The 16,507-nt window shown below is 39.6% G+C and overlaps 1 protein-coding gene across 1 annotated transcript in view; it reads right to left on the reverse strand.

The window, feature by feature from the left end:
- The window catches only part of PIWIL1 (piwi like RNA-mediated gene silencing 1), a 462,439-nt gene that overhangs the window by 117,516 nt on the left and 328,416 nt on the right, over window positions 1-16,507 (reverse strand). The window contains exon 14 of the mRNA XM_073676134.1: window positions 16,189-16,261. Within this exon, the coding sequence (XP_073532235.1) occupies window positions 16,189-16,261 (73 nt within the window). The remainder of the gene's footprint in view (window positions 1-16,188; window positions 16,262-16,507) is intronic.

Here is a 16,507-nt window from a genome sequence, read left to right on the forward strand (position 1 = left end):
CCGTCACATGACTCTGTCCGCCAAAATATGGAAAAATTATAGCTCTCAAAATATGGCGATGCAAAAACTAGATATTACAAAAAAATACGTCTTTTAGTGTGTGACAGCTGTCAATCATAAAAACCCGATATGATTCTGGTATCGCTGTAATCGCACGACCCGAAGAATAAAGTTATCTAATCACTTATACTGTACGAGGAACGGCGTAAAAAATAAACTCTCGGGTTAGGGTTGTGCTAGGGTTAGGGTTGTGCTAAGGTTAGAGTTGGGCTGGGGTTAAGGTTGGGCTAGGGATAGGGTTGGGCTAGGGTTGGGATTTTTTTCAAAAGTAAAAAAATAAAGAAAAAAGATGGCGACTAGTGTTGAGAGCAAGTGCTCGCTACTTGAGTTTGCATCAGGTGCTCGTGTATGCACTGAGTATCGCGGGTGCTCGAGTGACATGCTCGAGTCTCCATCGCATATGCTTCGCAGCCAAAAAAAACCTTGTGGGGATTACCTGCCATGCACGAGCGATCCCCGCGTGTTTTTTTTGGGTGTCTAATAACCGTGAAACATGCGATACATGGTGCATACCTGAGTACCCGATGCAAACTCAAGTAGCGAGCACTTGCGCTCAAGACTAATGACAACTTATTCAATATGATGACCTAATGTTATCAAATTCTGCGTCGTACCTCTGGGTTCAAAATGTTCACTATACCCCTTGATAAAATCCTTGAGGGGTGTAGTTTACAAAATGTGGTCACTTGTGGGGGGTTTCCACTATTTAGGCACATCAGGGGCTCTCCAAACGCGACATGGCGTCCGCTCTCGATTCCAGCCAATTTTGCGTTCAAAAAGTCACACAGTGCTCCTTCCCTTCTGAACTCGGTTGTGCGCCCAAGCACTGTATTTTCCCCACATATGGGGTATTGGTGTACTCAGAAGAAATTGCACAAAAGTTTTTGGGGTCCATTTTCTCCTCTTACCCTTGTGAAAATAAAAAAATTGGGGCCAAAACATAATTTTTGTGGAAAAAGTTTGATTTTTTATTTTCACGGCTCCATGTTATAAACTTCTGTAAAACACTTGGGGGTTCAGGGTGCTCACCACACACCTAGATAAGTTCCCTGAGGGGTCTAGTTTCCAAGATGGTGTTACTTGTGGGGGGTTTCCACTGTTTAGGCACATCAGGGGCTCCCCAAACGCAATATGGCGTCCGCTAATTATTCAAGCAAATTTTACATTCAAAAAGTCAAATGGCGCTCCTTCCCTTCCCAACCCTGCCGTGCGCCCAAACAGTGTTTTTTCCCCACATATGGGGTATCTGTGTGCTCAGGGGAAATTACACAACAAATTTTGGGGTCCATTTTTTCCTGTTACCCCTGCGAAAATAAAAAAAATTGAGTCTAAAGTAACATTTTTGTGAAAAAAGTTAAAGGTTCATTTTTTTCTTCTACATTCCAAAAATTCCTGTGAAGCACATGAAGGGTTAATAAAGTTCTTGAATGTGGTTTTGAGTATTTTGGGGTGTGCAGTTTTTAGAATGCTGTCACTTTTGGGTATTTTCTGTCATAAAGACCCCTCAAAGTGACTTCAAATGTGATGTGGTCCCTAAAAAAATGTTTTTGTACATTTTGTTGGAAAAATGAGAAATCGCTGGTCAACTTTTAACCCTTATAGCTCCCAAATAAAAAAAAATATTGGTTACAAAATTGTGCTGATGTAGAGTAGACATGTGGGAAATGTTATTTATTAACTTTTTTGTGTGACATATCTCTCTGATTTAAGGGCATAAAAATTCAAATTTTGAAAATTGCTAAATTTTCAAAATTTTTGCCAAATTTCCATTTTTTTCACAAATAAACGCAAGTGATATCGAAGACATTTTCCACAATCATGAAGTACAATATGTCATGAAAAAACAATCTCAGAATCAGGGGGATCCGTTGAAGCGTTACAGAGTAATTACCTCATAAAGCGACAGTGGTCAGAATTATAAAAATTGGGCTGGTCATTAACGTGCAAACCACCTTGGGTTCTAAAGGGGTTAAATTGCTGGACAGGAATTAATGGAATGTGGAAGGAAAAAATGAGCATTCAACAGTTGGCGCTCATAGTACAGGAGCAATTCTGCTACATAGAGGTTATCTGCTCATCACCTCTATGTAGCAGAGGTGATCAGACAAATGCTGACTCTAGTCTTCTATGGAGACTATAGAAGAAAGCAAGAAGTAAAAAAAAAAAAAGTTTTTAAAAATATATATATAAAAAAAAAATAAAATAAAAGTTTAAATCACCCCCCTTTCAAAATAAAATAATAATAAAAAAACCACATACACATATTTGGTATCGCCGCGTTCAGAATCACCCGATCTATCAATATAAAAAAAAATTAATCCGATCGGTAAACGGCGTAACGAGAAAAAAATTCTAAACGCCAGAATTACGTTTTTTTGGTCGCCGCAACATTGCAATAAAGGGCGATCAAAACATCGGATCTACCCCAAAATGGTATCAATAAAAACTTCAGCTCGGCGCGCAAAAAATAAGCCCTCACCTGGCCCCAGATCCTGAAAAATGGAGACGCTACGGGTCTTGGAAAATTGCGCCATTTATTTATTTATTTTTAGCAAACTTTGGAATTTTTTTTCACCACTTAAATAAAAAAGAACCTATACATGTTTGGTGTCTACAAACTCGTAATGACCTGGAGAACAATAATGGCAGGTCAGTTTTAGCATTCAGTGAACGTGGTAAAAAAAAAAAAAAAAAACATCTGTGGTATTGAACTTTTTTTTGCAATTTCACCGCACTTGGAATTTTTTTCCCGTACACAATATGGTAAAACCAGTAATGTCGTTCAAAAGTACAACTCATCCCGCAAAAAATAAGCCCTCACACAGCCTTATTGACCAAAAAATAAAAACACTATGGCTCTGGGAACAAGGGGATCAAAAAACGAAAATTTAAAAACGGAAAATCCCAGCGTTGCGAAGGGGTTAAAGTTTGATGATTTAATTACTATACTCTGCTTAAAAACTTGAAAAAGGACATGTCTAGTGATGTAATAAAAAAAAATTATATACGTATATTTAAATATTTAATATTGCTTCTTTTACTTTAGTATTAAACATATGATCAGGATGAGACTGTATTTAGAAAATCACTTAAACATATGATCCCAAGGAGAGCCCAACTTGAATCCTTGTACAAATGCAACCAAGAACTCAAGTGACACATATGCCTTTTTTGAAAATTTTATAACATAGTTTTTTTTTTTCAAAATAGCGCATGAAAAACAAAATATCAACAAACGTAATCTTGTGACATATCAAATTAAAGCCTGTACCATTCTAAACAAAATGGTGCTTCTCCCATCTCTTTATCTTATTTCTAACCCGAGATATGATAAAAAAATTTACATCATACAAGCCCAAAATTCAGGCTTTCTCAAAACTTTAGAAATCCATAAAAAATTAACTAATAAAGATAAAAATGCAAATTTTTTTATTTTTTTGTAGTTCACTAAAGTAGCATTTAAAAAAAAAAAAAAGAAACAAAAAAAATTTTGAAAACATAGGGTAAAAAAAAATTCATATTTGGATCACTTGACATGAAATGACCCTTACACGGTATGTGGGGCCCATTATACTGTAAGGATGACTATGTGGGTCCCATTACACTCTATGGGCACTATGTGGGGCCCAATATACTGTATGGAGGACTATGTGGGTTCCAATATACTGTATGGAGTACTATGTGGAGACTACTATACTGTATGTAGCACCACGTGGGGCTCATTACCCTGTATGGAGGACTATGTGGGGCCCATTATACTGTACGGAGGACTATGTGGAGCACATTTCACTGTATGGAGGATGTTTTGTGCCCATTATACTGTATGAAGCACTATGTGTGTCCCACTATACTGTATGGAGTACTATGTGGGGCCTATTACACCGTATGGAGCACTATGTGGGGCCATTATACTGTCTGGAGGACTATGTGGGGCCCATTATACTAAAAAACCACATAGAAAAGAAAACCCTTACCCAATTAGAGACATATATTAACATGTAGCAAACTGATGGGTATATATAGGTAGGAATATGGATAAAGATATAAACCTAGAATGCCCCTAAGATAGCACTAAATTGCTTACCCTACTTGGCTGCGGAGGTTGGTACCCTAGATATGCAATGTGGTGACTGACCCACACTGGTCCTAATTAGTGAAGAGCGAGTATGTTCTGTTAACCCTTTCGCCGAGTATGCTCGGGCGAGCACAGAGTAGTTACAGCTGCTCGGTGTTATGTTTGAATCGCTCCCGTGTGCATGATTTGCGACTGTTTGACAGTTTTAATACATGTGAGGAATGTCTATTTCTTACACATTCCTCACATGTATTAAAGCTGTCAAACCGTTGAAAATCATGCCCACGGGAGTGATTTAAACTTAACACCGAGCAGCTGTAACTACTCGGCGAAAGGGTTAAACAGAACGTACTCACTCATCACTAGTCCTAATATATGCCATCTCAGTAAAATACAAACACATGCCACACAAACACCAAAAACCTAAAAACAATCTGCATCTTCCCCAAGCCTTAGGGTCTCTGTCCAAAAATGTATTTATAGGACACCAGCCTATAATGATCGGACAACAATCTATAATAATTCAATATTCAAAGAGTTATAATCACACAGCCAGTTGTCCACCAAGAAACATGCATGTATATATGTACAGGGTGGGCCATTTATATGGATACAGCTAAATTAAATGGGAATTCTTATTCAGAATTTCATAAGAAAAACAATGGTGTGCTTGGTTTTAACTTAACTTTATTCTTTCATGAGTTTTTTTACAAGTTTATGACCATATATAAAATGTGTTCAAAGTGCTGCCCATTGTGTTGGATTGTCAATGCAACCCTCTTCTCCCACTCTTGACACACTGATAGCAACACCGCAGAAGAAATGCTAGCACAGGCTTCCAGTATCCGTTGTTTCAGATACTGCACATCTCGGATCTTCACAGCATAGACAATTGCCTTCAGATGACCCCAAAGATAAAAGTCTAAGGGGCTCAGATCGGGAGAACTTGGTGGCCATTCAACTGGCCCACGACAATCAATCCACTTTCCAGAAAACTGTTCATGTAGGAATGCTCGGACCTGACACCCATAATGTGGTGGTGCACCATCTTGTTGGAAAAACTCAGGGAACGTGCCATCTTCAGTGCATAAAGAGGGCAACACATCATCATGTAGTAATTTCAGACATCCAGTGGCATTGAGGTTTCCATTGATGAAGAATGGCCCACTATCTTTGTACCCCATATACCACACCATACCATCAAGATACGAGATTTGTGAAAAAATCTGAAATTTGGCGAAAATTTCTCAATTTTCCAAATTTTATTTTTCATGCCCTCAAATCAGAGAGATATGTCACACAAAATAGTTAGTAAATGACATTTCCCACATGTCTACTTTACATCAGCACAATTTTGGAACCAAAATTATTTTTGTTAGGAAGTTATAAGGGTTAAAAGTTGACCAGTGATTTCTCATTTTTCCTACAAAATTTACAAAACCATTTTTAGGGACCACATCACATTTGAAGAGACTTTGACGGGTCTATATGACAAAGGGGGGAGGCCGAAGCACAAAAAATGATGATCCATAGCAACAACATATTAAAAAGGTATAAATTTATTAACAATAGGGGTGAAGATACACACATAAGATGCAAAGTATTAAAATGGCGCACACATTAGATGGAAGAACTCAGGATCAGGTAAAATATACATATGGCTACAGATACACAGCCGCCTGGACCTGAACTGACTTGAGTAAATAACAATTGTAATATAAAGCATAGTTCATGGAGACCTGGTAATATATATAAACCATACTAAATAGCATGAGAACATGTCCCTAATAAAGAGTATACCTGTTCCTGTTATGTGTGCGCCAACCCAGACGCGCATTTCGGTGATCAGCCTTTGTCAAGGGGTATGTACAGAGTGATAACAGTGCAGTATAAGAAGGCACGAACAACTAATGGAAAAGGTCCCACATGCCACGCCCCCCCGCTAATTAATCACGTAGCACCTGCATATCTGTGAGAGTCCCGCACGTGAAGCACAGACAGGATGTGGTGTACCGTTGTCATGGAGGCATGCGTGTAACATGGAAGTGACGCCCATAGATATTACCCAGGAGTGCAATGCGCAAACCGGAAGTGACACGCCCGTTCCCGCAGTAACCAGGACGCACTCCAGCGGCGACGTCACTGGCTGGAGTGAGTACAGGGACCACGGGACGCGCGCGTACAGGTAAGCGAGGTAGCCTAATGGGTTAAAGAGGCGGGGAGGAAGTACAACCATAAGGCTTTGGATACGTCTGCCCATGAATGGAAATAAAGATTTTGTGTTAATACATTTACTTTCCATACATGAGGCCTAATGTATATAGAGTTTATGGGCATTTAGACAGAATATCATATTAATGTAGTAATTTATCAATAATTTATCAGAATATATACAAAATTAGAATGCCTATTATCTAATCACCCATACATAAAGAAATAGGTGGAAATGCAATATAATATATTCACAGCAATAATTTCAATATACATAAGTAAGGCGAGATCTCATACATAGTAATAATCCATGACCAATTATAGCTGTAGAGAAAGATGTTTGTATAGAAATGCAATATAATATATTCACAGCAATACAATCAATATACATATGTGAGACGAGATCTCATACATAGTAATAATCCATAACCGATTGTGGTTGTAGAGGGAGATATTTGTATGCCTCAATAACACATAGTTCTTATCCTGAGTGATCATAGGCATCATGTAGACGCAGAGTGGGACATAGAGGGACGTATCTAAGGTTAAACATATAATTAAAAACAAATGAAATAAAAAATTACAGTGAATCCTCAGTGTGCATGTGGATGACAAAAGGGGAAAAGGAAGAGAAGAGGGAGGAAAAAAAAGGGGGGGGGGGAGACGAACGGAAGAGGAAGGGGGGGGGGAGGAAGAGATGGCAATCACAGAAAGGGAACGAAACTCAAATTCTCGTTAAGACCATGCGGATTGGTGGTATTGAGTGTCCAAATCCACCTGGCCTCAAGTTGGGCCAGGCGTCTAGAAATGGGCCCCCCACGAATCCCCATGTCTATGCAGTCAATTCCTTTTACTCTCAACAAGTTGCCATTACATTGATGGTACTGTTTAAAATGGTGTGGGATAGTTTTTAGACTAGGCATGTCAGTCTGCTCCAATGCCGCAAAAATACCCAAAATATGTTCCCTGATCCTTATTTTGAGTTGGCGTGTGGTCAACCCAATGTAAATAAGGCCACAGGGGCATGTAGCATAGTATATTACGTTCTTAGTAAGGCAGTTAATTCGTTGTTTAATTTTATATACTTTCTGACCGCTAGCATCACAGAAGTCAACGGCTCTGTCAACATTAATACACGCTCTACATTGGCCACATGGTGTACAACCATATCTTTTAGATGGAGTATCTAGGAAAGAAGGATTTGATTCACCCACATAGTGACTTCTAGTGAGGTGATCCCGAAGATTCCAAGATCTACGAAATGTAATAAATGGTGTAGAAGAAATTAATTTAGATAATATGGGATCACATTTTAGCACTGACCATGCTTTAATTAGTGCCCTTTTCATGGCAGGGATCTGTGTATGGAATTTAGTTATAAATCTAACTACCTCCTTCTGTGGCGTCTCGTGCATCTTGTATAATAGATCATGGCGTGATGAAAATTTCGCTCTATGGTACGCTTTTTTTAGAGATCTCCCACTATAACCACGTTCACGAAATCTAGATATCAAATCTTTGGCTTGAATTTCAAAGTCCAGGTCCATCGAACAGATCCTGGTCAAAAAGATTTATGACTCGCAAAGTAATAAGTTTAACCGGGATATGCGTGACTACCAAATGAAAACGGTTTACCGCTGGCGCCAGACCAGGAACAATTATTCCCATTCGTCAAGGACTCCATCCGTTGCTTCAGTGTCGTCCCTTAGTGAGGGTTCGGACACCTCATCATCATCCATGATGACTAGGTCAAGCATTGCTAAACAACACGACTACAATTTTCATCCATATAGAAGACATGAATCCATCTCAATAGTCAAGAGGAGAAAAGACAAGGTAATTAACCTCAGCAACCATGTCCTCTCTATGGATGATTTATCCTTACTCTCCAAGGGCCTCACCGTTTCCCCTTCCTCTGGGTTTGATCAATTCACAGCTATTAAAGATTTACATATTTTCGCTAGGTCATTGATGTTCAAACGATATTTCCACGATACTAATCTTGACAAATTGTTTCCAACAGAAGAGGAACAACTGGCCTTAAGAACTCTTGAAGAGCTTGCCACTGAACATGCCACCTCTGAGCATGGTAAGATTCCTCCATCTATTGCACCTCACTCCAAGAAGTTTCCTCCCCTCTCGAGTTGTACCAATGTGGATTTATTTGTACAAATTGTAACTAATGAGTTCCGCAACATACCTAGTCAAATCTATAGGGATAATCTTACCAGGGCTGAACGGACTAGATTACAATATTTGAGTAACCTGTCTGATGTCGTGCTGAAACCGGCGGACAAAGGGGGTAACATTGTAATCTGGCCTAAGAAAATGTACGAACGCGAGGCATTAAGCCAGTTAAATAATACCACATGTTACAAAAAACTTACCTACAACCCCTTGTCCGCCTTCAGCCGACAACTACAGGTTATTCTCAACAAAGCATTGAATAACAAAGTGATCACTCGTGATCTCTTTTTGGAATTAACTGTTAGTGAACCTACCATACCTACTCTCTATCTCCTACCTAAATTGCATAAAAATGCATGTACTCCCCCTGGTCGACCTATAATATCTGGGGGAGGAAACTACTTGGAGTAGGTCAATAGATGGATTGATTCTAAACTTCAACCCCTTGTTGAGACCCTGCCCTCTTTTATAAAGGACACTATGGACCTGTTACGCAAGGTGGATGGACTATACTTAGATACAGATACCATTTTGGTTACAGCTGACATCGAGTCGTTGTATACGAACATCAAACACAAAGATGGGTTAATGGCAACCAAATACTTTTTCAATGGGTCTGACATCCCAGAGTCAATTAAGGAACTGGTACTTGAATTATTAGAATTCACCCTCACTCATAACTTTTTTATTTTTAAGGGGTCCTTTTTTCTGCAGCTCCAGGGGACAGCGATGGGAGCGGCCTTTGCGCCCTCCTACGCCAATCTGTTCCTGGGGCTGTGGGAAAGGGACCTCTTCCTGTCAGATCGCTTGCCGGCGATGTGCCGCATCCTTTCCTGGACGCGGTACATCGACGACATTTTGATTATCTGGCAGGCTACCGATTCTGAATTGCTATCATTCATGGAAATGTTGAACGTCAATGACCTTAATATTCACATCACGTACCAATATAGTGCAGTGAAAGCTGAGTTTTTGGATGTTTCCCTGAGGAAGGCTATGGAGGGTCGGGTACAGACCGACATTTATAGGAAGCCTTCCTCAACCAACATGCTTCTACATGCTTCATCATCCCACCCCCACCATGTAATACAGTCGGTACCAGTCGGACAGTTCCTGCGTCTACGCAGGATATGTTCGACGGACCTGGACTTTGAAATTCAAGCCAAAGATTTGATATCTAGATTTCGTGAACGTGGTTATAGTGGGAGATCTCTAAAAAAAGCGTACCATAGAGCGAAATTTTCATCACGCCATGATCTATTATACAAGATGCACGAGACGCCACAGAAGGAGGTAGTTAGATTTATAACTAAATTCCATACACAGATCCCTGCCATGAAAAGGGCACTAATTAAAGCATGGTCAGTGCTAAAATGTGATCCCATATTATCTAAATTAATTTCTTCTACACCATCTATTACATTTCGTAGATCTAGGAATCTTCGGGATCACCTCACTAGAAGTCACTATGTGGGTGAATCAAATCCTTCTTTCCTAGATACTCCATCTAAAAGATATGGTTGTACACCATGTGGCCAATGTAGAGCGTGTATTAATGTTGACAGAGCCGTTGACTTCTGTGATGCTAGCGGTCAGAAAGTATATAAAATCAAACAACGCATTAACTGCCTTACTAAGAAAGTAATATACTATGCTACATGCCCCTGTGGCCTTATTTACATTGGGTTGACCACACGCCAACTCAAAATAGGGATCAGGGAACATGTTTTGGGTATTTTTGCGGCATTGGAGCAGACTGACATGCCTAGTCTAAAAACTATCCCACGCCATTTTAAACAGTACCATCAATGTAATGGCAACTTGTTGAGAGTAAAAGGAATTGACTGTATAGACATGGGGATTCGTGGGGGGCCCATTTCTAGACGCCTGGCCCAACTTGAGGCCAGGTGGATTTGGACACTCAATACCACCAATCCACATGGTCTTAACGAGAATTTGAGTTTCGTTCCCTTTCTGTGATTGCCATCTCCCCCCCCCCTTTTTTTTCCCCCCTTCCTCTTCCGTTCGTCTCCCTCCCCCTCCCCCCCCCCTTTTTTTCCTCCCTCTTCTCTTCCTTTTCCCCTTTTGTCATCCACATGCACACTGAGGATTCACTGTAATTTTTTATTTCATTTGTTTTTAATTATATGTTTTACCTTAGGTACGTCACTCTATGTCCCACTCTGCGTCTACATGATGCCTATGATCACTCAGGATAAGAACTATGTGTTATTGAGGCATACAACCACGATCGGTTATGGATTATTACTATGTATGAGATCTCGTCTCACATATGTATATTGATTGTATTGCTGTGAATATATTATATTGAATTTCTTGCATACAAACATCTTTCTCTACAGCTATAATTGGTCATGGATTATTACTATGTATGAGATCTCGCCTTACTTATGTATATTGAAATTATTGCTGTGAATATATTATATTGCATTTCCACCTATTTCTTTATGTATGGGTGATTAGATAATAGGCATTCTAATTTTGTATATCTTCTGATAAATTATTGATAAATTATTACATTAATATGATATTCTGTCTAAATGCCCATAAACTCTATATACATTAGGCCCCATGTATGGAAAGTAAATGTATTAACACAAAATCTTTATTTCCATTCATGGGCAGACGTATCCAAAGCCTTATGGTTGTACTTCCTCCCCGCCTCTTTAACCCGTTAGGCTACCTCGCTTACCTGTACGCGCGCGTCCCGTGGTCCCTGTACTCCCTCCAGCCAGCGACGTCGCCGCTGGAGTGCGTCCTGGTTACCGCGGGAACGGGCGCGTCACTTCCGGTTTGCGCATTGCACTCCTGGGTAATATCTATGGGCGTCACTTCCATGTTACACGCATGCCTCCATGACAACGGTACACCGCATCCTGTCTGCGCTTCACGTGCGGCACACTCACAGATATGCAGGTGCTACGTGATTAATTAGCGGGGGGGCGTGGCATGTGGGACCTTTTCCATTAGTTGTTCGTGCCTTCTTATACTGCACTGTTATCACTCTGTACATACCCCTTGACAAAGGCTGATCGCCGAAACGCGCGTCTGGGTTGGCGCACACATAACAGGAACAGGTATACTCTTTATTGGGGACATGTTCTCATGCTATTTAGTATGGTTTATATATATTATCAGGTCTCCATGAACTATGCTTTATATTACAATTGTTATTTACTCAAGTCAGTTCAGGTCCACGCGGCTGTGTATCTATAGCCATATGTATATTTTACCTGATCCTGAGTTCTTCCATCTAATGTGTGCGCCATTTTAATACTTTGCATCTTATGTGTGTATCTTCACCCCTATTATTAATAAATTTATACCTTTTTAATATGTTGTTGCTATGGATCATCATTTTTTGTGCTTCGGCCTCTCCCCCCTTTGTGTAGTGCTACACGATGATCCTTTACTGAATAGTCCTTAGGTGGGCAATTTGTTATAGATATGGAATATAGGGTGTGTACAAAGGCCACTATTACCATATTGCCTAAATCTACCAAGCTCTTGGGTCTATATAACAGAAAATACCCAAAAAACAATGAACATTTAACTATTTTTTCACTTTAGACCCAATTTTTTTTATCGCAAAGATAACAGGAAAAATGGACACCAAAATTTGTTGTGCAATTTCTCTTGAGCACACCGATACCCCGTATGTGGGGGAAAACCACTGTTTGGGTGCACGGCATGGCTTGGATGGGAAGGAGCGCCATTTGACTTTTTGAATGTAAAATTTGCTTCAATAATTAGTGGATACCAAGTTGCGTTTGGGGAGCCCCTGATGTATCTAAACAGTCAAAAAACCCCACAACTGACTCCATTTTGGAAACTAGACCCCTCAAGGAACTTATCTACGTATGTGGTGAGCACCTTGAACCCCCAGATGCTTCACAGTTTATAATGTAGAGCCGTCAAAATAAAAAATATCTAACTTTTTCCACAAAAATTATCTTTTAGCCCCAATTTTTTTATTTTCACAAGGGCAAGGGGAGAAAATGGACCCCAAAAACTGTTGCACAATTTCTCCTGAATATGCAGATACCCCATATGTGGGGCAAAAAACACTGTTTGGGCAGACGGCAGGGTTCAGGAGGGAAGAAGCACTGTGTGACTTTTTGAACATGCTGGGATTGCCCGTGCATGGCAGGCAATCCCTACATGTTTTTTTGGCTGTATAACAGCCGCAAAAAATATGGTTCAGAGACTCGAGCATGTCACTCGAGCACCAGCGATACTCGGTGCATACTCAAGCACCCGATGCAAACTCAAGTAGCGAGAACTTGCGCTCAACACTAGTCGCCATATCGTAATTTTTTTTTCTTTACTTTTGAAAAAATCTCAAACCCAACACAACCCTAACACTAGCCCTACAAATAACACTAACCCTAACCCTAACACAACCCCACCCTAATACAACTCTAACCGATAACACAACCCTAACCCTAACACAACCCTAGCCCTAGAGTTTATTTTGTACGCCGTTCCTCGTGTGGTATAAATGATTAGACTAATTTATTCTTCGGGTCGGTGCGATTATAGTGATACCAGATTATTATCAGGTTTTTATGTTTGGCAGCTGTCACACAATGAAAGACACTTTTTTTTTTTGCAAAAATACGTTTTTGCAATAATTTTTCCATATTTCGGCCGACAGAGTCATGTAAGGACTTGTTTTTTGCGGGACAAGTTGACGTTTTTATTAGTACTATTTTCTGGCAAATAGCATTTTTTGATCGCTTTCTATTCTGATTTTTGGGATGCAGAATAAACAAAAAACAACAATTTAGGAATTGTTGTTTTTTTTTTATGCCGTTCCGCGTGTGGTAAAATTGTTAAGGTATCGTTATTCTTCGGGTCAGTACGTTGACAGCAATACTACATTTATAACGTTTTTTTTATGTTTTGGTACTTTTACACAATAAAAAACAGTTTATAGAAAAAATATTTTTTTTTTGCATCGCTTTATTCTGAGAGCTATAACTTTTTAATTTTTCGGCAGATGGAGCTGTATGTTGCCTTGTTTTTTTGCGGGACAAGAGGATGTTTTCAGAGGTACCATTTTTATTTACATTTGTCTCGTTTTTATCGCGCTTTATTCCACTTTTTGTTTGGCGGTATGACGATAAAGCATCGTTTTTTGCTTTGTTTATTTATTTTTATAACTGTGTTCACTAAAGGGGTTAACTAGTGGGACAGTTTTATAGGTCAGGTCGTTCTGGACACGGCAATACCAAATATGTGTACTTTTATTGTTGTTTTTTTTCATAATATTTATTTATGGGTACAGTATAATATTATTTTTTTGGGATTATTACTTATATATATATATATATATACACATATATATATATATATATATATACACTACCGTTCAAAAGTTTGGGGTCATTTAGAAATGTCATTATTTTTGAAAGAAAAGCACATTTTTTTCAATGAAGCTAACATTAAATGAATCAGAAATACACTCTATACATTGTTAATGTGGTAAATGACTATTCTAGCTGCAAACGTCTTGTTTTTATTGCAATATCTACATAGGTGTATAGAGGCCCATTTCCAACAACCACCACTCCAGTGTTTTAATGGTACATTGTGTTTGCTAACTGTGTAAGAAGGCTAATGGATATTTAGAAAACCCTTGCACAGGTATATTAGCCCAGCTGAAAACGGTTTGGCTGATTTGAGAAGCTATAAAATTGACCTTCCTTTGAGCTAGTTGAGAATCTGGAGCGTTACATTTGTTTGTTCTATAAAACTCTCAAAATGGCCAAAAAAAGAGAACTTTCATGTGAAACTCGACAGTCTATTCTTGTTCTTAGAAATGAAGGCTATTCAGGGCAAAGTGGAAACGAAAAAGCCATATCTGAGACTGGCTAATAAAAGGAAAAGCTTAATATGGGCAAAAGAACACAGATATTGGACAGAGGAAGATTGGAAAAAAGTTTTGTGGACAGACGAATCAAAGTTTGAGGTGTTTGGATCACACAGAAGAACATTTGTGAGACGCAGAACAACTGAAAAGATGCTGGAAGAGTGCCTGACACCATCTGTCAAGCATGGTGGAAGTAATGAGATGGTCTGGGGCTGCTTTGGTGCTGGTAAAGTGGGAGATTTGTACAAGGTAAATGTGATTTTGAGTAAGGAAGGCTATCACTCCATTTTGCAACGCCATGCCATACCCTGTGGACAGCGATTTATTGGAGCCAATTTCATCCTACAACAGGACAATAACCCAAAGCACACCTCCAAATTATACATGAAGTATTTAGGGAAGAAGCAGGCAGCTGGTATTCTATCTGTAATGGAGTGGCCAGCGCAGTCACCAGATCTCAACCCCATTGAGCTGTTGTGGGAGCAGCTTGACCGTATTGTACGTAAAAAGTGCCCATCAAGCCAATCCAACTTGTGGGAGGGGCTTCAGGAAGCATGAGGTGAAATTTCTCAAGATTACCTCAGCAAATTAAAAGAGAATGCCAAAGGTCTGCAATACTGTAATTGCTGCAAAGGGAGCATTCTTTGACGAAAGCAAAGTTTGAAGGAGTAAATTATTCTTTCTAATAAAAATCATTATTTCTAACCTTGTCAATGTCTGGACCATATTTTCTATTCATTTTGCAACTCATTTGATAAATAAAAAGTATGAGTTTTCATGGAAAACATAAAATTGTCTGGGTGACACCAAACTTTAGAACGGTAGTGTATATTTTTTTACAACTTGTTTTTATCACTTACTGACACTTTCTTTCACTTTTACACTTTGTCCCACTATAGGACTTTAATTTTTTTGCAGGCTGATCGCTTGTATAGAATAGAGATGCGGCAGAATCCTTATGCTATGTAGGCTGTCAGCTCTGCGCTAGCACAAGTTAGATAGATGATGCACTATCTAACTTCCTGATGCCTGGTGACCTGGATGTCGACGACATCTGGTCACCATGGCAACGATTGGGACCCTGCGCTGACAGTGTGGGGTCTCCGAACCAAGGTAAGAGGGGCGCTCTTACCCCAGCCTGCCTCGGAAATGCTGAGATTGACTTCGATCGGGGTTCATGTGCCGGCAGCTGTGCGGGACTGCTCCAAGCACATAGTACACATAGTACCAGGTGTCAGCTGTCAAAATCAGCTAACACAAGGCGGCCATCGCGATCTGTGAGGGGTAATAATACGTACCGGGTCCTTAAGGCCCAGGTCACAGAGACGTATTTTTATGCCTTACGTCAAAAAGGGGTTAAACAGACGGCCTGCTGAGGCATTAGTTGTTCAGTGTGAGCTCTGGAGAGTCTAACTCCAGAGAAAGGAGCTTGGGGTTGTACGGACCTGAACCATCTGTGATTTGACCTCCCACAGGCCTCTGGACTGTGCTATTAATTTTTCTTTTGTTTACCCCTTCATGCGAAGAAAGGCCTGTTTGTTTTGCTGGACTTGACTGTGGTTTAAGACGTGCCTTAATAAACCACTGAGAAATTTAAAGCAACAGCGTTCCTGTGTCTACCTCCATGTGCAGCTGAGCGAGCCAATCTACCAATAACACTAAATGCTTACATTTGATGATTTGCTTAATTATTTAGAAGGGGCTGCATTTTTATAAATCATTTGATAGCTATACTGTGAAACCTAAATTATAAACTTACCATCTGTGTATCAGGTCGAACCTTCTGCTGCAAGACTTTCACATATGCATCTGTGCTATCATCAACTTCAACCCTGTCACAATATAAATAGGAAATGCAGAGTAGAGTAACTCACTACAATTCATTGGTAACAACAAATTAAATTATTACAAAGTGGATAGCAGAGGTTTGCTAATCTACCCACTAGCATCAATGAAAATTATCCCAAAGAATGTCAAATTGTAACATAAAAAATATTTCTTTCCATTATTGTTTTCCTACTCTTACACAGAAAAATAAAATGTAATAACGGCAAAAGCAATGACGTTCAGAAATTGCG

Source organism: Phyllobates terribilis, unplaced genomic scaffold (genome assembly GCF_046119375.1).
Source record: "Phyllobates terribilis strain yellow unplaced genomic scaffold, ASM4611937v1 Scaffold_1__5_contigs__length_1240528914, whole genome shotgun sequence".
Classification (NCBI taxonomy): Eukaryota; Metazoa; Chordata; class Amphibia; order Anura; family Dendrobatidae; genus Phyllobates; species Phyllobates terribilis.